General features: G+C 40.8%; 1 protein-coding gene across 1 annotated transcript in view; it reads right to left on the bottom strand.

Annotated features, from left to right (window-relative positions):
- LOC140429760 (nuclear factor 1 B-type-like) overlaps nt 1-23,213 on the bottom strand; it is a 220,390-nt gene that overhangs the window by 53,205 nt on the left and 143,972 nt on the right. The window contains exon 8 of the mRNA XM_072517159.1: nt 12,138-12,226. Within this exon, the coding sequence (XP_072373260.1) occupies nt 12,138-12,226 (89 nt within the window). The remainder of the gene's footprint in view (nt 1-12,137; nt 12,227-23,213) is intronic.

Genomic DNA, 23,213 nt, shown 5'->3' with positions numbered 1-23,213 from the left:
CTTTTTCTGAGGCTAAGCCCCCTAGTTCTGCTTTCACCCGCCAGTGGAAACAACTCCCCACATCTATCCCATCTATTCCCATAATTTTATATGTTTCTATAAGATCTCCCTGCATCCTTCTAAATTCCAACAAGTACAGTCCCAGTCTACTCAACCTCTCTTCGTAATCCAACCCCTTCAACTCTGGGATTAATCTAGTGAATCTCCTCTGCACACCCTCCAGCGCCAGTACGTCCTTTCTCGGGTAAGGAGACCAAAACTGAACACAAGTAGGTGTGGCCTCACTAACACCTTATACAATTGCAGCATAACCTCCCTAGTCTTAAACTCCATCCCTCTAGCAATGAACGACACAACTCCATTCACCTTCTGAATCACTTGTTGCACCTGTAAACCAAATTTTTACGACTCATGCACTGGGACACCCAGATCCCTCTGCACAGCAGCATGTTTTAATATTTTATTTTTTAAATAATAATCCCTTTTGGTGTTAGTCCTACCAAAATGGATAACCTCACATTTGTCAACATTGTATTCCATCTGCCAGACCCTAGCCCATTCACTTAACCAATCCAAATCCCTCTGCAGTCTTCCAGTACCCTTTGCACTTTTTGCTTTACCACTCATCTTAGTGTCATCTGCAAACGTGGACACATTGCACTTGGTCCCCAACTCCAGATCATTCTATGTAAATTGTGAACAATTGTGAGCGCAACACTGATCTCTGAGGGACACCACTAGCCACTGATCGCCAACCAGAGAAACACCCATTAATCCCCACTCTTTGCTTTCTATTAATTAACCAATCCTCTAACCATGCTATTACTTTACCCTTAACGCCTTGAGGAGGTTTGTTCTTGGCAGATTCATTTGGAGAGATAGGATACCCATTTGAATATGGCCTTGAGGCACCTTTGGGAGAGATAAAGCACCAACTGGAAGATGTAAGGCACCCTTAAGGATTGTTAAAGGTAAACATGATTGGAACTATCAAGGAAATGTAAAAGCTGTCAAGGAACTGTCAAAGGATATAACGTGCGTTGATATTGACAGGTTAATTGTGAAGGGTAGTGAGTGTGGGAATCTAGATTGGCATGAGTTGGCACTAAGGTGGCATGAGGATATGAAGGGACATGGGAATGTTGGGCTCATAAGGGGTATGAGGGTAGATGGGGGCTTTAGGTGGCATACGTTAGCATGGATGAGGCATGTGTGGGAGATGAAGGGTGAGGGCTGGGGACTGTTTTTTGTTTATATCTTTTTTGAAATAACATAGTAATAGAGTACAGAGGCCAGCTTTCTGTGAGCCTGTATCTGCTCCTGGAACCCTCTGCACTTGTTCCGGGGTGGCAGTCCAATCCAGTCCACTCCTTGGAATAAAAAGACCAACTGGAGGCTGCCATTTTTAAGGGTCAGATTCGCAGAGCTGGTAATTTGCCTATCTCCCCGCAGTCAAATCAGGTATGAAGACCTCGTCCAAACTAATTTGTTCAGATTTGCTACGAGTAACAATACAAAATAATTTGCGGACTATAATATAACCTGAATTTAATCATTGCTGTGTGTTTCCTTCACGAAATGTAATAAATGGCATTTTCACTACTACTCACTGGTGACATGAAAGTATCCATTAGAAATCAGATCTGAGTTAGCAGTTAATTATGTAATACCAGAGCAATCGTGGAATATCTGTGCGATTTTTTAAATGTTCCCTCAACTTCTCCCAAGATCAAATCATATTAAAACACACTGATACATGTATCCTACATGGACTCCTTCACAGTTGTTAAGCCCCAGTTTAACAAAATGCGACTTAATCCCACTTTTTTTCCAGCCCAAATCTCATTAATGATATCCACTGTGAAAGTTGTGTTGAAGCAGTAGGAAGTTCTTTGAAAGGCACTATGACTACATTCATCACCAAAGTCCTGGAGATACACCGTGTTACTATCTGCAGAAGAGAGAAACCTTTCGCTGCCACAGCGCACAACTATGCATCATCCTTTAAGGAGGCGAATTACCAGTGCACACGTTTATGCTCCTCGTCTTGCGTTTCAGAGCTGACCTTATGAGTTCAAAATCACAAGTGGCTCAGAGGGGTCTCTGGTGATTTTTGCCTCCACTCAGCAGTAGCCCGTCCTCTTCCAACCACCAGAAGAGGCCTATTCTGTGGGCTTCATTTTCTGAACCAATCATGCTCTCCTGAGTGTATGGCCAGAGTTTCAAAGCGGGATCAGGAACCGGACAGCAGGATGGATTCTGGGTCCTGACTCTGCGCCACAACTCCATCACTCTTGCGACACTAATGACCTAATTGAGTAGGCTAACTTGGCACCCGATTATTGGCATCTCACACCTCCTGGAAGTGGGAGCTGCCTGCCTGGGACCAGGGGCAAAGGCAGGTGGCAGCCATGTTTGGGGCTGCCGCTGCCTTGCCAAAGAAAGCAGATAGCGCCTTACAGGGTCAGCAGTGATGATGGAGATGAATGAGGCCATGACGGAGAATGTAAGGCCAGCACTTGCACTGGCCCAGCAGCTGTGCTGTCATGCACAGATGACATTTTGGGTAAGCCAAAATAACATTTAAAAATTCCATTCTGCACCCTATCGGCCCTTTAACAAGCACCTTAAGGAGCTTAATGGGCTACTTATTAAAGGTGCAAACTTTGTGTTCCTTCCCCCGCTGGCCCTTTGAAAATTTCAAACTATCCTGGAAGTGGCAGGATCTTGAAATGATTTTCAGGACCGCTATTTTGATATCAGGCCCAAACCAGATCCCGACCTTGTGGCTATTTGAAAATCTGGTCACATGTGCCTGAACTTGTGCGTGTTTCAAGTGTTGAAGATGTTAAGAATGTGGTACGACTTGGTGTCAAAAGGCCCAGCTTGTTGATCTTGGGATTGTGGTTTTACCTGCAATAAGAAGCAAAGGACACATTAATCAACGTGCATGGTTGTTATTAAGTTGTTCATATTAGTACAGAACTCATGGTGTAGCTCACCATAGTCACTGCCTTATGTTTGCATAAAGAAGGAATGCAAGGATAATTGTACAAACCTGAAGCAAATTTTTCTCTTCCAACTTGCATGTTATCCAAACCATGTCATCCCAGCTGGTGACCTCCTCCAGCATAGCCTTTTCATAAGAGTGAGAGCTTTGGTTTGCTGGGTCTCTAAATTCCACTCTCAACACCTGGATTCTAGACCTTCTGATAAAAGTGACCTTTTTCTGAAAGGGAAGAATAAATATACAAAAATATAGAATGAATAAGCAAATATGCAGCAGCATATTTTTTGAATCCCCCTGAATGCACCGTGCCCCTTTTAAAGGGAGTTTGAAAGAACATTTGAAAGCTGCTTAAGTGCATGGTACTTGTCAGTTAACTGTGTAAATATATCGATTCTTCAATTTTCCTCATCCGCAGAAATCTGGCTTCCGCTATTTTTTGTCCGGCTGTACGAGATATGAATTAATCCTGGGCGGAGGATTGCTTGATGCGAGAGTTGTCTAGAAGTTAGCGGACTCCAATTTTGGTCCTGAGTTATCTAGTTATTAAGTATGATGATTAGAATTTGGCAGTGCTACCTACCTATCAAGACTTTCCCCATGACTGAGAATCTCTCCGTGATGAAAAAATAGCAGAATAATAATAAAGTGGCCAAAGATCCTGAGTCCTGCCCATAAATATGGAATTTCTTCCAAGACTGATTGGGCGGGGGTTTGTGCATGTGCAGTTTACTGAGGTAGTAGACCATTTAAATCATCAGCTGCCTCGACTGAAGTGGGAATTTGGTTACCCAGGAATGTGAAACCCGATGTTTGCAGATCAGGTCATGTAAGAGCTGGTCTGAATGTGGGGGATTAGTTTGGATAGCCAGGATACCATTTTGGAGAGATAAGGTACCCCATTGAAATTGTTCCAGGACACGTTTGGGAGAGGTAAGGCACCCTCTAGGAAAGATAAAGGACCCTTTGGGATTGTTAAAAGTAAACATGACTGTGTATAAAAAGTGCATGAATTATTTGGAACTGGTAAGGAACTGTCAAGGTATCAAAGGACTGTCAGAACCTACTGGAACTGTCAGGTCTGCCAGTGGATTTAACTCTGCTGGGCTTTAAATTATAAAAATCAGTGTTTGATATTTCATTATTGAAAAACTATTATCATAGTGGGGTGAGCAGTTTTATTGACAGCTCCAAGTGGTTCAAGAATAGAAATGTTTGTGTTTATAAAAGATTAGTTGAAGGAATTTCCAGATATTGAGTTTTTTTAAAAAATCAATGAAAGTGTTTTTGGTTTAAAATAGTGACATAATCAATGGACATCTCACTTTATTGCATGTCAGCATGGCTTGGACGTTTGCCCATGGTGGATACAAGGTGAATTGGTATGGAGAGTGTAAGGGCAAAGGGTGGAGTGCAGGGCATCAGTTGACATGAGTTGACAGAAAGTTGATCTGGGAGCTATAAAGGACCATTGGGAGGGGCATGTACAGGCATAGCGGGTATGATAAACCAAAGGGGGTGATTGGGAGGACATGGGGTGGCTTAGAGGGCGAGGGTTGAGCATGGGGAGCATGTAGGGGTTGAGGGCTGACAGCTGTTATTTTGCTTCCAGCATCATTTTTTAAAATTAAATTCAATGATGCTGGAGCACAGATTCCACCCAGCCTGCCTCAGACCCTTGTAAGGGGTGGTGGGCCTGACTTCTAATCCAGTCTGCCTGCTATCCAGAATTAAAATTGGACCTATTGGTGGCCATATTTAATGATCATGTTTGCAGAACTGGGAATTCTCCCAACTCTACGCCCCCGACCTGAAAGCAAAAGTCTGGGCCGTTGTTTCAAGAACTATAACTTGTTAAAGTTTAACTCAGAAAATTCCAGGCCTATCTCTTTGCTTCAGCAACTTCATAGATCGAATTGATATGAAGATATTCAAGCAAACTCGCATGACATGTAGAACCTAATAGCTACCAGATATGGCAGGCGATGTTTATTTGAGTTAATATTTCATTGCTTACCTCAGCTTTTTATGTTGTTGAATCTAACAGTCACCTGGAACATCCTTCTGGATCATTCTTTGTACATTCGGCTACACTAACGTCCTGGATGAAGGCCTCCAAAACGAACATAAGAGCTAGGATCATGAGTAGACCAGATGGCCATTCGCCCCTCATCTTCGGCCTCAACTCCATTTTCCTGTCCATTCCTCAGATTGATTCATAGACAACTTATCCTTCAGCTCCGCAGAGGCCTCTTCATGTTCTCATGTCTCCTGCAATCTGCAGATCTGGAACTGTAAATCTTCAGCATTCTTCCATTTTTCACAGATATTGTACACACCACAGATGTTGTGGGCCGGACTGAACTATTTATACAGGCTAAACAGCTGCTCCACTAGTCAAGCAATAATCTTGAACACATTTTCCAACTGCTCAACAAGTTCAGACACCCCATTGCACCTGTACATCCAGAAAATTCACAGTGAAGTTGGCTGCTGCTGCAAATGTGCCAAGTGAAGGTAGAAGTTGTAATTCCCGTTTATTGGGCTGCCTATTTTACATAGAATTTAGAATTGTTTTAGTTATAATAGTGCCATTTTTATGTGGCTGCTTCATATATACCAGAACGTCCAGGTAGCAAGTCAGAAAAGCATTCCTTTGCTTTTAAATATCACTGAATCATTATTTTTAGAAAATCATTGAGACTTGTAATCTGAAAAAAACAAGCAGTGGTTCCTTATCCAGAAACTACTCACCCAGTGATATTCAATAAACAGTATCACTTAATTTGTTAAGATTGAAATGGGACGTGTGCAATGCCTACTCTCTAGTTCCACTACTCCACGGGTGACAACACATAATTAAATGATTCCTACAACTGACTCGATGGGGAAATATTTGCTTTACCTAGGAATCTCAGGATGACCATTCAGTGCCCAGGTTTCATAGAATCATAGCATTTACAGTGTAGAAGGAGGCCATTTCACCCATCGAGTCCGCACCAGCCCTTGGAAAGAGCACCCCACTTAAGTCCACACCTCCACCTTATACCCATAACTCAGTAACCCCACCTAACCTTTTTTTCAACACTAAAGGCAATTTATCATGGCCAATCCACCTATCCTGCACATCTTTGGACTGTGGGAGGAAACCGGAGCACCTGAGGAAACCCACGCACATACGGGGTGAACGTGCAGACTCCACACAGATAGTGACCCAAGCCGGGAATCAAACCTGGGACCCTGGAGCTGTGAAGCAACTGTGCTAACCACTGTGATACCGTGCTGCCTTTAATAAACAAGAAAATTATTAGTTTATCATAAAACTAGACTTGTCAAGTAGAAGGCAAAACTTGCGAACATACAGTATGAAATATGAAAGTGTAATCATTACTCTTTCTAGATACACACACACATAAAATGATGGATGATAGAATTATTGAAACTGTATCTGGGTTATACATTTTCTCTCAGCACTGCTCTGCAAAAAAAAAAAAATTGATGACTCTTGCATTACTTTTCAGGCAGACCTCATGGAAAACTTGCAGTCAGCCAATTTCAGAGCGTTGAGCGACTTTGGAGCAACTTCCATTCACTTTTTGCTTTCGACTGTGTCCAGAACTTCAGGAGATGTTGTCTTGTTACCCAAGCAGCTAAACCTCTCGTTTTCTCCCCAAGAGCAAAACCTGCCTGCCAGCTTTTAAAACAAACTTTTTTTTTCCAAAGCCGTGAACCACCATGTGACCTTTTTGTCAACAGTCCACCAGGGTCAGGAGGTTTTCCAGCTTCTTTAAAACTGCTTCATTACATTTTCTGGTAAAACACTGTCTTTTCCAGCAACAACAGCCACTACAATCCTTGTGTTGACCTTTTAAGGTACAATGGGTGGGATTTTCCGGCTCATCCCGCCAGGTCTATCTTCCAGTCCAACTGAAGGCGACTTCCTGCGGCGGGATGGATGAGGCACACAAAGTGCCATAGATGAGACCGGAAGATTCCATTTTTGGCCAATGGTGAGCTGTCTCCGCCACTGGAAAACATGCCTCGGGGGTCATGGGGTGGGGGGGGGGGGGGTTGAAAATCCTGCACAATCTCTCTGAGAAAAAACAAATTGAGTGGAACGCGGTCCTTCTGCTAGGTATATTGACTGTGCACCTCTTATCAGTGGACGGCCGAGCTGCGGCCATTCCTGCCACTAGGAAATTTGGCCTGACCATGTGAGTGTGTGTCAGGTATCCTTCCTGACACAAATCCTGGCACTTTAACTGGTCCCCCCACCTGCCTTTTATTCTGTCACTGGATGGCCAGGAAAATCCCAGACAATGTATTTTGGAATTTCTTGTCATATGTCTGGACAGAGCCGAATAACTTTTTGCACTTGTTTGATGACGTTTTATTTTTCTGTTTATTGAGAAATAGATATAAGAAATGGAGTAAATTGTTATTATTGATCGAGGCAGAGATATTCTTGCATTCTGATGAGAGGTCACTGTCCTGAAAATTAGGGGAATTTTACAGGGGAACATATTTTGTTCACGACCCACCAGTGGAAATGTTGGTCAGCAGCTCTTTAACTTTGAAACAAAGGGCTCTCACTGTAATCAGATGGTGGTGGTGGCCGTAGCAAGGTTTGAGTGAGACTTCTGCGCCTCGTGGACAGGAAGTCTCACCCTCGAGAGCTTCTGGCCAATCTGGTTGGCCGGCACTGAGTAGTCCCGGCAGCACTAGAAGGCAGTAATGGCTGTTGCTTGGACAACAGAAGAGTCCCAAGAAAGGACCATGGATAATGTAAGTCTGGGGATTTTCGACGAGGAAGGATCGGGGAGAAAGGGTGTTGGGAGGTCAGGTTCAAGAGGCCAGGGTTAGGAGGCAAAAAGTGAGGGGTAACTATCTTGAAGGGAGTGCCCCCAGAAGGTCAGCCCTCTTATTCCTGCCTTTTACCCTGAGTTGGGAACATTCTACCTTCCCCCATATTATGGAGGCTGAGGCAGAAAGAAGCCATTAGATGGCCTCTAACTGGCAACTTACGGGCCTCCATAGGCCTTTGGGTGGGAGAGTGTGCAGGCCTTACCTGCCCATGTTAATATGGGTAACGGCTGAGAGCTGTATGGGAAAATCGTGGGTTAACCACTTGCATTATTTTATATGCCTCCCCCCATTTCAATACACATGAGGTGTAAAATTCTCCTCATTCACCTTGCTTCTCTCTCCACAGATAATGCCTGAACTATCGATATTTCCAATACTAACTGTTTTTATTTTACATTCTTGTTAACTTTAAAGTTGGTGTGGGTTCGCAACTTTAAAATTGACCATTAGATTGCTCACATGCAGCCAGAGGAAAGTATCTTACTGACGAGAATTGTTCAAGAAAGGAGATTATACGAGCTTGTCAAGGGTAAATGGAGGTAGGCAATAAATGCTGGCCTTGCCAGCGATACTCACATCCCATGAATGAATTTTTAAAAAGACTAAAGGATAAAAGAAAAAAATTATAGTTTATCTAAGATGTCACAATAGAACTACATAATCCACGGTAAAGCCTACTCTATTTATATATCTGAAGTGCTGTTTGCAGAGCACAGAATCATTCATTTTTGATACAAAACGTCACAGATGTTGAACTTTAAAAAAAATGTTTACTGCTCAATGTCATCCACAATCTTGACACCAGCTACAGTTTCTAACATAAATGAACATAAACATTTCCTGCCCACGAGCTCTTGGATTTAAGATAATTAGTCAGGCACATGGGTTTTCTGAAATGTTTATCTCTTGCCAACTTCTTGTTACTGTTTGACTCAAATGAGTTTATGAAGGAAAACTGAAAACTACTTTAATAAGCTACAATTTGATTTTTGTTTGGAATTTCTTGTTTGTTTTCCTCGGCATACCCCTTGTCAAGTTTCACTTACATCCTTTCACTATTATTTCAGATAGGGCTGTAGTGCGAAGAGGCTCAGATTCAAAACCTTCATTTACTTTCAGGAGGGACAACTTTAATTTAACTGTCGTAAGGCCACATTTGTCGGTTTTGAATGTTGGCCAGCTCAGCGACTGGAATCTGTAATTCACATGGAGCGAAATCTGCGTCTCAACTGCTGGACTTCTTCAAGTCATATTTTCTTCCTTAATCCATTTCCCACCTTACACACAGCTGGACCCCCGGGAAAAGTCTACAACCAAGTGAAAACATTCCACCTTAAAACAGTTTTCACACTGTGCTGGGCGATGTCGGTTTTGCATTTTGAATTATGCAGTAAGCTCCTCCTCTGCTCTCCCCCACATAGTCTCTGCCAAAGTCATCTGACAGGAAACTAAAGATTAAGTCTGTCCTACCTCAGGGAACAAAGAGCCCACAGAGCAATGAAACAGCTTACTGCAGAGTGCAAAGTTTCTAATCCATCTCAAATCTTGGGATTTGCTGGAAACTGTCAATGCAAAGTTGTTTCTTTACTTTAGCGCCCTGTCTGTGGATCATCTTTCGCACTGTACCATCCACATTTCCATAACGGTTAACTTGAAGCACCAAACATAATCGTGTGGAAATTAGACTTTATTGATTGCTTTGGTCTATTGTTCCCCTTTTTTAAGTCCCTGTAGTTCAAGTTCAATCTGGAATTACATCATGTCTGGTTTCCCTTGGTTACCAGACAGCTTGCGACGTGACCATGATTAGAGAGGAACAAATAATCTTCTTCATGCATCAGCTCCCCATCTAGTCAAATATAAACTTTTTCTCACAAGCACACCTCAAGTATGCAGTGTGGTTAATTTATGGATTATGGTCTAAATTAGATTATGTAATGGCTTCTTAATGGATTGTTGACCCTTGTTTTCTCATTTACATGTCTGGGCGTCTTACATCTAAGTTCCGGAGAGGAGTAGTCAAGAAATTATATTTAGACTCATGTGAAAATTTGATGGATTTGCCCACATGATGTCGGATTTTACTAAATTACACTGAGATTATTTGGCTACAAGTTTTTCAAATTATCTTTGTCAACCAATTTTTCTGGCGCACACATTTTACAATTTAATTTATCTTGATCCAAGTGAAAAAAAATCTTGACAATATTCTCTAATTCTAAATTACAATCATGAGAAATTAAAAAAGAGTAATTAGGCATATGATCTAGATGTTTCCAAAGATTTTCAAGAGCATGAAGGCATTCTTTTGAGTTTTTCCAAATACAATTATGGAATTAAACATTCTCGCCCAGAGTGCAGCATGAAACAGCTGCTTCACTGTAAGTTTCATGTAAGTTACTGCAGTAACATAAACTTATGGCAGGAAGTGCTGACCCAGTACATTTGCCAGAATAGTCAAACAGAAACATTTATTTTTATTCAGTAGAGGAAAATAAATAAGATTATTGATGCTACATGCAAAAGGATTAACCTTTTAAATGCATTACTGGATTTCCTTTTGCATTTGGCTGTACACAGACCAGCTCCCATCACTCAATATTCGGAAGGCCTTCACTTGAACAGTTAGAAACTAACAAAAATGTACAGAAGGCTAGGAAGCTTCCTGCAAAATGGCAAATAAAGTGGCAGGTTATTGACTGGAAACACAGTCATAACATACTACTTTTTCTGAATGGAAGTATGATTCAGAAGCAGAAACACATTTAAATTTTGACTAGAACACTCAAACCCTACTGATCACATAATCTGTTTTGTTTAAAGCACATAGCCTCAATGTATGGCCACCAATTAACCAAGCTGTATTGCACAATTCATTAAATATAGATATTACACTTGCAAACAAAACACACCTTATATGCAATGTTAACAGAACTCATCAAACTATTAAAAAGCCTACACACTACCAACTTTACATAACACAGAAAACACATAAACGTCATGAGTGAAATAAGCATAAGTTGCCCTATTATCTAAACGGCAACCTGGAACAAAAACACTCAATGCATAAGCAATGGAATATAGTCCTATATTTTGAAAATGCTGAATTTGTAACTGTAAACTATTAAATATTAATTTGAGAATGCATGTTTATAAATAAAAGAGAAATAAAGTTGGTATTGAATGTTCTGTTAGTGAACAATTGTGTCCAGAACCTCTGTCCCTGCTTCATGTATGTCCTTAATAAAACGACTCCAGGAGATCTTAACTGCCTGGGGTCTTCCTGTTAACTTTGCAAAAACGTAACAAAAAATAGTAATTCCTCTTAAATATAAATCAGGATTGTAATTTTAAGATTGCAATATCCCTCTTTGCTGGCCTGCAGCTGTCTACTTTAGAAATCTTTGACGGCCAATTTTGCTCCAAAGAGAATTTAATTTTGGTTTCATAGCATTTCACTGCGGTTTATTATTCCTGTTCTCTTGTAAGTACCAGTACATTAAGAAATGCATTCACTTAATTCTCAAAGCCAAAGGAACATTCACTCAGTGTTTCCTTGCAGTTCATATGTATTCTCTAAAAGCTATTTTCCAGAGAATTCTCCCCAACTAGAATCACCTGGGTCATGCACTGCCTATGACTAAGGTTGACATATGCTCAACTCTGAGACCACTGCCTATGTTGTTAGCTAAGTGCCAGAATGTGCATTGCCTGATTTGCCTTTCCTCTCCATTTGTTAGCCCTGGGACTCCATTTGGTCTTCCCTAAGAGCTGAGATCTGGAGCTCAGCAGGATGGGACTGGAACCTATGTATCACAGGTCTTTAGCGTCAAACACCAGTTCTCATGTATACTGTACTGTAGCTACTTTCCTGATAAGCAAACTAATAGTTTAAAATGTACATACTTTTTTCTGTAAAAATCATAATCAAAGTGATTATGAGCACCAAACGTTGAAGAGTTAAAATTTCTGCTGTGCTAGCTTTCTTTCAGACTTCTTAGAGTATTTTGAACAGATGTTTTTCATTTAATTCTCAGAAAAGGGTGGCAGCCATGTTTATCTCAAGCAATGTGGGAAAATTCAAGGAGTTTCACATTTCCAAATCCCCTGTACTCCAAGAGTGAGAAAATGCTGAGGTAGAAGCTGACTGTATAGATTTGCACCAAATAACTTCAAACAGGCTTGAGGCTAGACAACAAGAAGAAATAATGCAGTTTCATTTTTGATATGCAGGTGTAGATTTTAGAAATATGTAAAATATTACCTTTGCCAAGCAATTCCCAAAGTATCGTCAGTGGCACTGGGGTATAAATGCCTGCCGTTTTGATTCATGGTCCAGTCACAAATCCTCAGCTGTCAATTGAAACCTATCAGTGAGATTGGGTATCGAGCAGAACTAGACTCCAAGAATACATGCAAAAAATTCACTTCCATTAAGAAAGGCATTAGTCTGATTAAGATGCAACATAGATTTCAATCAAGAAATATTAGAAAGTTAACCACATTGGTTCAACATTCCAGACAGATAGAGTAAAGGTTAACAAGATAAAAAGTTCATTTTCTGTTTTACTTTATTTCCTTAAAGGAACAACCTGCACTGCAAGAACTGGGAATTAACTTCTGCCAGTCTCACAACCCTTTACATTGTTTTGAGGAATTGACACAAAAGCTACACTGATCTTTGGGGGCGGGGGGAGCTTCAAATCAAATGACTCCTCGGCCTTGTTTGAGAACAGCATTTGGGAGCTGTAAAGGTCTTTGCCTTTTTCTCATAAATGGCACCAAGAAAGATGGCACTGACTTCCTTGTCAGTTTCAAGGAGCACTTGATAAAACTTTATGGGACAGACATGCCCATATTGCAAACACTGATTGTATATAGTGTATACACCATGGTCAATAACTGAGAGTGAAACATACATGTACAGAAAGAGTGTGCGAGTGAGTGAGTCAACATAAACAGCAAATAATAAAATGAAGAGACAAAATAGAAATTACAGAGTGGTTATAATGCTTTATATAAATTGGAAAATTCGTAATGCTATTAGTCCGTGAATTCAACTATTTTACTACATATAATTTAAACAGGAAGTTGCACTTAACATTTTATTTAACAATGAAGAAATATGCGTGCAGTATCACTATAGGGTGTAAACCAAAATATGTTTGACAATAAGTAAAAGTATCGAGAGTTTAATGCTAGGTCATTACTAACAATAATTCAATGGGTACAACTGAAGTAGTATGTCAATTATCCAAAAAACATTAGTACATAATGTGTGATGGTCCTCTCATTGACTTCTGAAACAAACTGCATGATTTTAGCTGAACATTAATTTTAATTATATACAGGCATGTTTTCACCCAGAAGGAATGTCTATCTCCATTTTTTATCAATTAACTGGTTCTTTCCCAACTTTTTTTTCATCAGTGTTAAGATCCATTTTCCAACTCTGTCAGAGAGTTACAAGATACTGGTAGGACTAGTGAATGAATGCAACATCTTTTTCTCAAATCTTAAACTGTTTAATAACTCTAGGAAGCCCATCAAAATCCTCAAAGATTTCTATTCTGATTTCTTAAAAGTCTCATATCTTGTGATCTCTAAAACAAATCCTGCTACACTCTTTAAAGAAAAGTGATTTATATCACTCGTTCTTAGTTCCAAATTTGCAGATGACACCAAGTTGGGTGGGAGGGTGAGCTGTGAGGAGGATGCAGAGATCTCAGTGTGAATTGGACAAGTTGAGTGAGTGGGCAAATGAATAACAGATGCAGCATAACTTGGAGAAATGTGAGGTTGTCCACTTTGGTAGCAAAAGCGGGAAGGCAGACTATTATCTGAATGGCCATAAATTCGGAGAGGGGAATGTGCAAGTAGACCTGGGTATCCTTGTACACCAGTCACTGAAGATAAGCATGCAGAAGATACAGCAGGCGGTAAAGAAGACAAATGGTATGTTGGTACAGGAGCAGGGATGTCTTGCTGCAATTATACAAGGCCTTGGTGAGGCCATACCTGGAATATTTTGTGCAATTTTGTGCTCCTTATCTGAGGAAGGATGCTCTTGCTCTCGAGGGAGTGCAGTGAAGGTTTACCAGACTAATTGCTGGGATGGCGGGACTGAAGTATGAGGAGAGATTGAATCGGTTAGGATTGTATTTACTGGAGTTCAGAAGAATGAGGGGAGATCTCATAGAAACCTATGAAATTCTAACCGGACTAGATAGAGTAGGCACAAGGAGGATGTTCCCGATGGTGGATGTGTCCAGAACCAGATGTAACAATCTGGGATATGGGATAGACCATTTAGGACAGAGATGAGGAGAAATTTCTTCACCCAGAGTGTGGTGAGCCTGTGGAATTTGTAACCACAGGAAGTAGTTGAGGTCAAAACATTGTATGTTTTCTAGAAGCAGTTAGATACAGCACTTAGGGTGAAGGGGATCAAAGGATATGGGGGGAAAGCGTAATTAGGCTATTGAGTTGAATGATCAGTCATGTAATGAATGGCAGAGCAGGCTCGAAGGGCTGAATGGCCTCCTCCTGCTCCTGTATTTTATGTTTCTAATACTGTTCAATTCTACTGTGTTAAATGCCTTTCTGTAGCTCTACTCAGCGAAAGGGAGGCCTGTTTAAAAATTATATAAATTATGGCATTTCAATATTGCTGAATTCTAAAACCTGAAATTAGAGAACAAAATGATGAAAAGGTTTAACAGAAAATTAACTTCTCCCTCCTGCCCAAACACAAAGATGGTTGGTAATGTCTGTCAATGATTTCAGCACGGTCCCTATCGAACATACATTCCAAAAGTGAAAGGTGACAAGACAGGACAAGGCAAAAAAAAACAAAGATCAATTGCAAGTTCCTCACACAAAATCCTATATCTTTTATGTTGAATTCTATCTGTTAGATGAGAGGTTTTATTGTATCATTTTAATGTAATAAAATCTTATTTTATTATGTTTTCCCTTTCCTCTCCTACGACTGCTGAACCATGTTATGGTACATTTGTACAAGCACCTCAATTGGCCAATCTTCTTTATTAAGCCGAGAGCGTCGGCTGGTATTCAACTATAAGGCATTGAGACTGGACTTTCCGTGACATTGCCTTCCCTGTCTCAGTTACTCTGCTGGAGAAGATTCCAAATGGAGACCAGCTGCAGGTGATTCAGGGGAGAGACGAAATTTAAAACAAACTTAGTACAGAACACGTTCACAGTTTTTTTGGTGACAGTACGGAGTGAGAATTGGCCTAACACTCAGGTACACGGCCCAATGAGATCACTGGACAATAAAAAAGAAAATGGATGCCCTCACAAGAAATATAAAATGACAATAAGTCCATATGGAAGACACTGCAACCATAAACAAAGAAAAAAAACTGGTGGGATTAACATCTACTTATTTAGAATGAAAGTCTCGATGTAATCAAATATGTTTATCAAAAGGCAGAATTGCAGAGTCTTTACAGGCAGGAGGCCATTCGTCCCATCGAATCTGCACCGGCTCTCAAAGAGCAATCTAGCTAGCCCCACTCCCCTGCTTTTTCCCTGTAACCTTGCACGTTCTCTCTTTTCAGATAGCAATCCAATTTTGAATACCTCGATTAAACCTGCCTCCATCACCACCTCAGGAAGTTTGTTCCAGACTCCAAACACCCTCTGGATGAAAAAGAAATTCCTAACATCTTTACTTTTGCCAATTATTTTGTATCTGTGTCCTTTAGTTCTTGATGCTCTCAAGTGGGAATAGTTTCTCACTATTTACCTACATTCCTTTTGTCTTACTATTTATTCTATTGAATTACAAAGGAATGAAATTTGTGCTTGGTGGCAGACAGGGTAAATGGGGAGCACTTCAAAACATGGTAAAAGCCTAAGCTTATTAATATAGATATATCATGCAAATGCTGATATTCAACACACACATGGAGATGAAAGGGCCAAGAGGAAATAGAACCCCAAGCTATATCTTCAATCCAATCCAAATTCGAATAAAATATTTTAATATGCATTTGCTATGCAAAATCTCTATGCAGATGTTTCACTAAAGCTGTAGTTCTTAAATGCCTGAATTAAAAGAAATTTTGTTCTAAGGAGAGAAATTTGCACACTTATACATTGTGTTATTTGCTTTATTAATGGATATCAGGTATGTAATTGCCAAATGTATGAAATGCTTAAGAGAGCTAAATGGAAGACTCCACGTGCTACATCTTCTTAAGCATCACAACGTGTGTTACATTGACCTATTCACTTTGTTTAACAGTTATGCAAGACCCACTGTTGAATATACAGCTCCTGTTTAGAATGCTGGACTTAGGAAAAAGTGCGTGTGAACAAGCTCGAAAGTATTCAGTAACAAGCACTGAAAACTGATCCTATGTAACAGGCACCAAAGCTACTCTGACACATTCAAACAACTAAATATGTGTTTCTTTGTTGAAAGGTGGAAAAGCTCCGTCTGGACAGTGTTAGAAAACTCTTGAATCCCGTCTCCCATTGCCATAACCAATGTGCAATGGAGTTCAGGAGAAAATAGATGGTTCTGCAAACAAGATATAGAATTATGAGACAGTCCAATCCCCTATTTTGTAAAAGTTATAAATAATATGTAAATGATTGAGAATTTAACAAACTCAGCCTGCTGAAATATGATCAATTGATTTTAATACAAAATGCAATGTGTAAATTCAGGAGAACTGCATTTTGCAATTTATTGACCGGAATTCTCCGATCCATGTTCACCCCTCCACCAGCGAGAACGGAGAATTTGGCGCTCAGCCTAAGCTCCGTTCACTGCAGCGGTTCCAGAGGATCCTGTCAGCGTGAATTGACAGAGAATTCCGGCCACTGTAATTGTTTGAATACTGAAATGATTATAATTGTGTAATCCTTCTATTATTTATTTTAATCATTGTCTATGATTATGTTATGAAATGTGATTACTTGTTTTATTTGTTTCGTCATCATAGCTTGGCACCTGCCACCATGGTTTTCCAATAAACCCATTATCTAACGATACAAGTATATTTTTTACGTGTGTATCATATTGCGTCAATACTATTAGAAACTAGGTCTCATTGTTCTGACATAAAAATGTCGGGGTGCCCTAACTCAAATTCTACTATACCTTCAAAAGTCAATACGTTTTCATGACTCTTGGCTTGGTCAATAGTGAATTGTGTGTTATTAAAAGAATCAAGTAGTATGTTTCCAGCCCAAATTTAGTTCCCCACGTATGACAGCCAAACCTTTTTTAAAAATAAATTTTGTGTACTCAATTCATTTTCTTCCAATTAAGGGGCAATTTAGTATGTTCAATCCACCTACCTTGCACATCTTTAGGTTGTGGGGGCGAAACCCCTGCAAACACGGAGAGAATGTGCAAACTCCACACGGACAGTGACCCAGAGCCGGGATCGAACCTGGGACCTCGGCGGCGTGAGGCAGCAGGGCTAACCCACTGCACCACCATGCTGGCACCTTTTGTAGACTTTTGGATGGGATTTAACAGTCTCGTCGCGCCCACTTTGGTGACGTGACGAGACCGTTGAATCTCACGAGAGATGTCCCGCAAGATTCAGGAAGCTCGAAACGCCGTGATTTAATGAGATCTCGCGAGACATCACAATCTGGATCTCACCCAACATATTTAAATGAGCCATTAGGTGCATATGTCTACGCCGGATTCTCCCGAGACTCGGGAACAAACGGCCTCATATGGAAGACCTCGTCATGGCAATGTTTAGCACTGGTCTCCACAAATGTGGACCAGGCGTAAGGGCACCTGGGGGGGGTCTCCCAGCCACAGCACCCCCCGCCCCCCACCCCGGTGGTTAAGCTCTGGGCAGCAAGGTACCCTGGCACTCACGCTGGCACTCAGGCACCTTGGCACTGCCAGCCCAGCACCTTAGCAATGCCACCCAGGCAGTGCCAGGGTGCTGGGTGGCATTGCCTGGCTGGCATGGGCACTTCCAGGGTGCCAGGCTGGCAGTGCCAAGATGCCCGGGTGTCAGGTTACCCATGCCAGGGATCGTGCCCAAGGATGTCTTACTCTTTAAGATGTGGGGTGAGGGGGCTTAAGGACCTCCTAAGCGGTATGTTGGTTGCAGTGGGGAGGTCTGGGGGGTGGGCCGAGGGCGTTCGAAAGATCAGGCAGCATTTAAAAATGGCACCCCCAATCCTTGAATCGTCTTCCTGCACTGGCGCGTTGAGCTTGTCAGTGCAGGAAATGAGGCAAGTGTGGCATCGGCGGGGCCTTGCTCGCCGCGGCCAAAAAAAAATGGCCAAGTCCTGTTAAATAGTGGAGTCGGTCTTGGTGCTGCAGGTGCTGAGAAGCAGCCTGCTAAACACGCCCAAAACGGAACTCTATTTTTGTCCCGTCAAATCGCGCCCACAATTCTCTCCTTCGCCTCCTCAATCCTAACCCACTTCCAAATGCAGAGTTGGGAACTACAAGCCTCTGAAGGAAATATGTATTTGCACAAAACCACCATTCCAATGATCTGGACGAACATTCAAAAATGATATGGGGCACTAGGAGAAGTGAATTTCCCTGGAGTTTCTGTAGAAAGATGCTGAAATGGCTCCTTGAAAAAGAAACAAGAGCAGAGACTCTGGACTTTAATCAATCATAAGCTGGGAAATAGAAACCAAAATAAATCTGCCTTCTCCCATCCATTTCCTGTAAAACTTCACTTGTAGCTGTGGATTTTTCACCTCATCTTATTGTGATTTCAAAATAAGGATGTTGACCACAAATATTTTCTTCACCTTCCCCCTTCCAAACACGCCCTCCCCCCACAGACATATCAATATACATTTCCTTGTGTATGTGCAGTCATTTAATTGGTATTTAATATTTCTGCCCTGTACTTACAGGAGAGCAACGTTTCTATGCATTTTGTGAAAGCTCAAGTGTCTTAGGATGAGTATATGTGAAGCAGAACCGAATAGCCAATTGGAAGAATCATGCTGCTCAGTTACGTCTTTGCATCTTAGTATACTCCTCAGATACCTCTGCTAAGTTTTCACTTCCAACTTGTACAGTATCATTTTCTGGTGCACGATCTGTAAGCGAACAATTTTGTTTGTTCTCTGAAATGTCTTCTGCTCTGACCTGCTGGTCCTCTGCTGGCTCTGCGACCTTCAGAGTCGTCATGATTAATACAATGTGGTTTGGAGGTGTAGATGTTTGCAAATGTAATTAGTGTCTCGCAAGCCAAAAAGTAATTATTAGCAGTACATCAGTCTGTTCCAGGAGGAATTTTGGTACAAAGATATCCTAATTCCTTGATCCTAATGTACTAAATTACTACACATATTTAGCATGTGTTAGCCCCTACACAGAGCAGTGTCATCCCTTTCTAAAAGGTGCTACAAAGCAGTTGTATAGCACCAACAAACATATTAAAATGATTGATCACAGGAAATGCAACAGCACATAAAAAGATAAGGAGCGAAATTCTCCTACCCACCCCGCCACATTTCTGCGCCGACCGGCCGGCGGGAGTCTCCGTAACACCGGCCGGTCAATGGGGTTTCCCATTGTGGGGCAGCCCCACGCCGCCGGGAAACCCCCGGGCGCCGGCAAAACGGAGACTCCCGCCGGCGGAGAATGACGCCCTCGAATTTAGAGTTAAAGTTTGGTGGGGAATGTATTGGGGGTCAAAATGGAACTGTTGATTCACCAGCCGGGCTACAATTCTGAATTAGACAGCGGACACCAGTACATGTTCAAATGCTATCTCTTGCAATAATTGTAGAAAACTCTTCAAATTATGTAAATGAACACTGTAATTGTCTCAAAAACCACAAAGCAAATTGAAAGGAGGACAGAGAATAGGCAGATCTTGTTTAGATTGCTGGAAGGGGCAGGACGGCACCAAAATGAAACAAGCCAGTTTTTTCCCATGGACTATTGGTATTTTGACTACAGCTTCCTTTCCCAATTTCCTTCAGATGAAGCGTATGTGGAATGTGACCCAACTTCCCTCCTCCTATATCTTTACATTCGGCCTTCACCTTGGCAGTCCAGTGATTTGATTTCATGTCAAGCTGTCAAACATAACCTAAGACCCAATGAGAACTTGGAGCATGTGGGATCCTGATTGTCTGCAGCAGTCTTCTTCCACTCCTGCAGTTGCCTATGCTGCGGGAGGGCTGTGGTGCATAGATGTAGTGTTCCATTCATTGTTATCATTAAAGCTGCATTCTCTGTAAGTCCTTTTCCAGAAGCTAATCCATCTCAAAGAAAATAGCTAAGTAAATCAAAGGCAACCCAGGAATGCAAAAGAATAGCGGAAGAGTCAAAAATAAAGTGACCAGCAATTCTGTTTAAATAACTCAAAAGCATTAAAACCAGAACGACATCCGATCCCGTAATTTAACAATAAATTATATTAAAGACAAATTGAAGAGTATGATCAATAAATTATATTACAACTAATAGTAATCACACTTGGCCAGGGCAAACCAAAATAGTGTCATGAAGTCTCTGCTACAGAACTGCTGTTGGGAGTGTGAGAGTAGTATGTTTTTTGAAGCGGAAGAGAGGTATGTTTTTTGGAGTGGGCGAGTAGTATGTTTTTTGGAGTGTGAGAGTAGTATGTTTTTTGGAGTGTGAGAGTAGTATGTTTTTTGGAGTGTGGGAGTAGTATGTTTTTTGGAGTGGGAGAGGAGTATCTTTTTTGGAGTGGATGAGTAGTATGTTTTTTGGAGTGGTAGAGCATATGTTTTTTGGAGTGGAAGAGTAGTATGTTTTTTGGAGTGGAAGAGTAGTATGTTTTTTGGAGTGGGAGAGTAGTATGTTTTTTGCAGTGGAAGAATAGTATGTTTTTTGGAGTGTGAGAGTAGTATGTTTTTGGGAGTGTGAGAGTAGTATGTTTATTGAAGTAGGAGAGGAATATATTTTTTGGAGTGGATGTGTAGTATGTTTTTTGGAGTGGGAGAATAGTATGTTTTTTTGAGTGGGAGAGTAGTATGTTTTTTGGAGTGTGTGAGTAGTATGTTTTTTGGAGTGTGAGAGTAGTATGTTTTTTGAAGCGGAAGAGTAGTATGTTTTTTGGAGTGGGCGAGTAGTATGTTTTTTGGAGTGTGAGAGAAGTATGTTTTTTGGAGTGTGAGAGTAGTATGTTTTTTGGAGTGGTAGAGCATATGTTTTTAGGAGTGTGAGAGTAGTATGTTTTTTGGAGTGTGTGAGTAGTATGTTTTTTGGAGTGGGAGAGTAGTATATTTTTGGCAGTGGAAGAGTAGTATGTTTTTGGGAGTGTGAGAGTAGTATGTTTTTTGGAGTGTGAGAGTAGTATGTTTTTTGGAGTGGTAGAGCATATGTTTTTAGGAGTGTGAGAGTAGTATGTTTTTTGGAGTGTGTGAGTAGTATGTTTTTTGGAGTGGGAGAGTAGTATATTTTTGGCAGTGGAAGAGTAGTATGTTTTTGGGAGTGTGAGAGTAGTATGTTTTTTGAAGCGGAAGAGTAGTATGTTTTTTGGAGTGGGCAAGTAGTATGTTTTTTGGAGTGTGAGAGTAGTATGTTTTTTGGAGTGTGAGAGTAGTGTGTTTTTTGGATAGTGAGAGTAGTATGTTTTTTGGAGTGGGAGAGGAGTATCTTTTTTGGAGTGGATGAGTAGTATGTTTTTTGGAGTGCAAGAGTAGTATGTTTTTTGGAGTGGGAGAGTATATATGTTTTTGGAGTGTGAGAGTAGTATGTTTTTTGGAGTGTGAGGGTAGTATGTTTTTTGGAGTGTGAGAGTAGTATGTTTTTTGGAGTGGGAGTGTAGTATGTTTTTTGGGTGGAAGAGTAGAATATTTTTTGGAATGTGAGAGTCGTATGTTTTTTGGAGCATGTGAGTAGCCTGTTTTTTGGAGTGGAAGAGTAGTATGTTTTTTGGAGCATGAGAGTAGTATGTTTTTTGGAGTGGAAGAGTAGTATGTTTTTGGGAGTGGGAGAGTAGTATGTTTTTTGGAGTGGGAGAGTAGTATATTTTTTGGAGATGGGGAGTATATGTTTTTAGGAGTGGAAAAGAAGTATGTTTTTTGGAGTGTGAGAGGAGTTTGTTTTTTGGAGTGGGAGAGTATATGTTTTTGGAGTGTGACAGTAGTATGTTTTTTGGAGTGTGAGAGTAGTATGTTTTTTGGATTGTGAGAGTAGTATGTTTTTTGGAGTGGAAGAGTAGAATGTTTTTTGGAGTGGGAGAGTAGTATGTTTTTTGGAGTGGGAGTGTAGTATGTTTTTTGGAGTGGAGATTTGAAGGTTTTTTGGAGTGTGAGTGTAGTATGTTTTTGGAGTGGGAGAGCATATCTTTTTTGGAATGTGAGAGTAGTCTGTTTTTTGGAGTGGGAGAGTATATGTTTTTTGGTGTGGAAGAGTGGTATGTTTTTTGGAGTAGGCGAGTAGTATGTTTTTTGGAGTGTGAGAGTAGTGTGTTTTTTGGAGTGGAAGAGTAGTATGTTTTTTGGAGTGGGAGAGTAGTATATTTTTTGGAGATGGGGAGTATATGTTTTTAGGAGTGGAAAAGTAGTATGTTTTTTGGAGTGTGAGAGGAGTTTGTTTTTTGGAGTGGGAGAGCATATGTTTTTGGAGTGGGAGAGTATATGTTTTTGGAGTGTGAGAGTAGTATGTTTTTTGGAGTGTGAGAGTAGTATGTTTTTTGGATTGTGAAAGTAGTATGTTTTTGGAGTGGAAGAGTAGAATGTTTTTGGAGTGGGAGAGTAGTATGTTTTTTGGAGTGGGAGTGTAGTATGTTTTTTGGAGTGGAGATTGGAAGGTTTTTTGGAGTGTGAGTGTAGTATGTTTTTGGAGTGGGAGAGTATATCTTTTTTGGAATGTGAGAGTAGTATGTTTTTGGGAGTGGACGATAAGTATGTTTTTTGGAGTGCAAGAGTAGTGTGTTTTTTGGAGTGGGAGAGTAGGATGTTTTTTGGAGTGGAAGAGTGGGATGTTTTTTGGAGTGGGCGAGTAGTATGTTTTTTGGAGTGTGAGAGTAGTATGTTTTTTGGAGTGTGAGAGTAGTATGTTTTTGGAGTGTGAGAGGAGAAAGTTTTTTGGAGTGGAAGAGTATGTGTATTTTGGAGTGTGAGAGTACTCTGTTTTTTGAAGTGGAAGAGTATCTGTTTTTTGGAGTGTGAGAGTAGTATGTTTTTTGGAGTGTGAGTGTAGTATATTTTTTGAAGTGGAAGAGTAGTATGTTTTTGGGAGTGGGCGATAAGTATGTTTTTTGGAGTGCAAGAGAGGTGTGTTTTTTGGAATGGGAGAGTATATGTTTTTGGAGTGTGTGAGTAGTATGTTTTTTGGAGTGGGAGAGTAGTATATTTTTGGCAGTGGAAGAGTAGT

This window comes from Scyliorhinus torazame, chromosome 9 (genome assembly GCF_047496885.1).
Source record: "Scyliorhinus torazame isolate Kashiwa2021f chromosome 9, sScyTor2.1, whole genome shotgun sequence".
NCBI classification, from domain to species: domain Eukaryota; kingdom Metazoa; phylum Chordata; class Chondrichthyes; order Carcharhiniformes; family Scyliorhinidae; genus Scyliorhinus; species Scyliorhinus torazame.
This window is presented reverse-complemented; position numbering and strand designations above follow the sequence as displayed.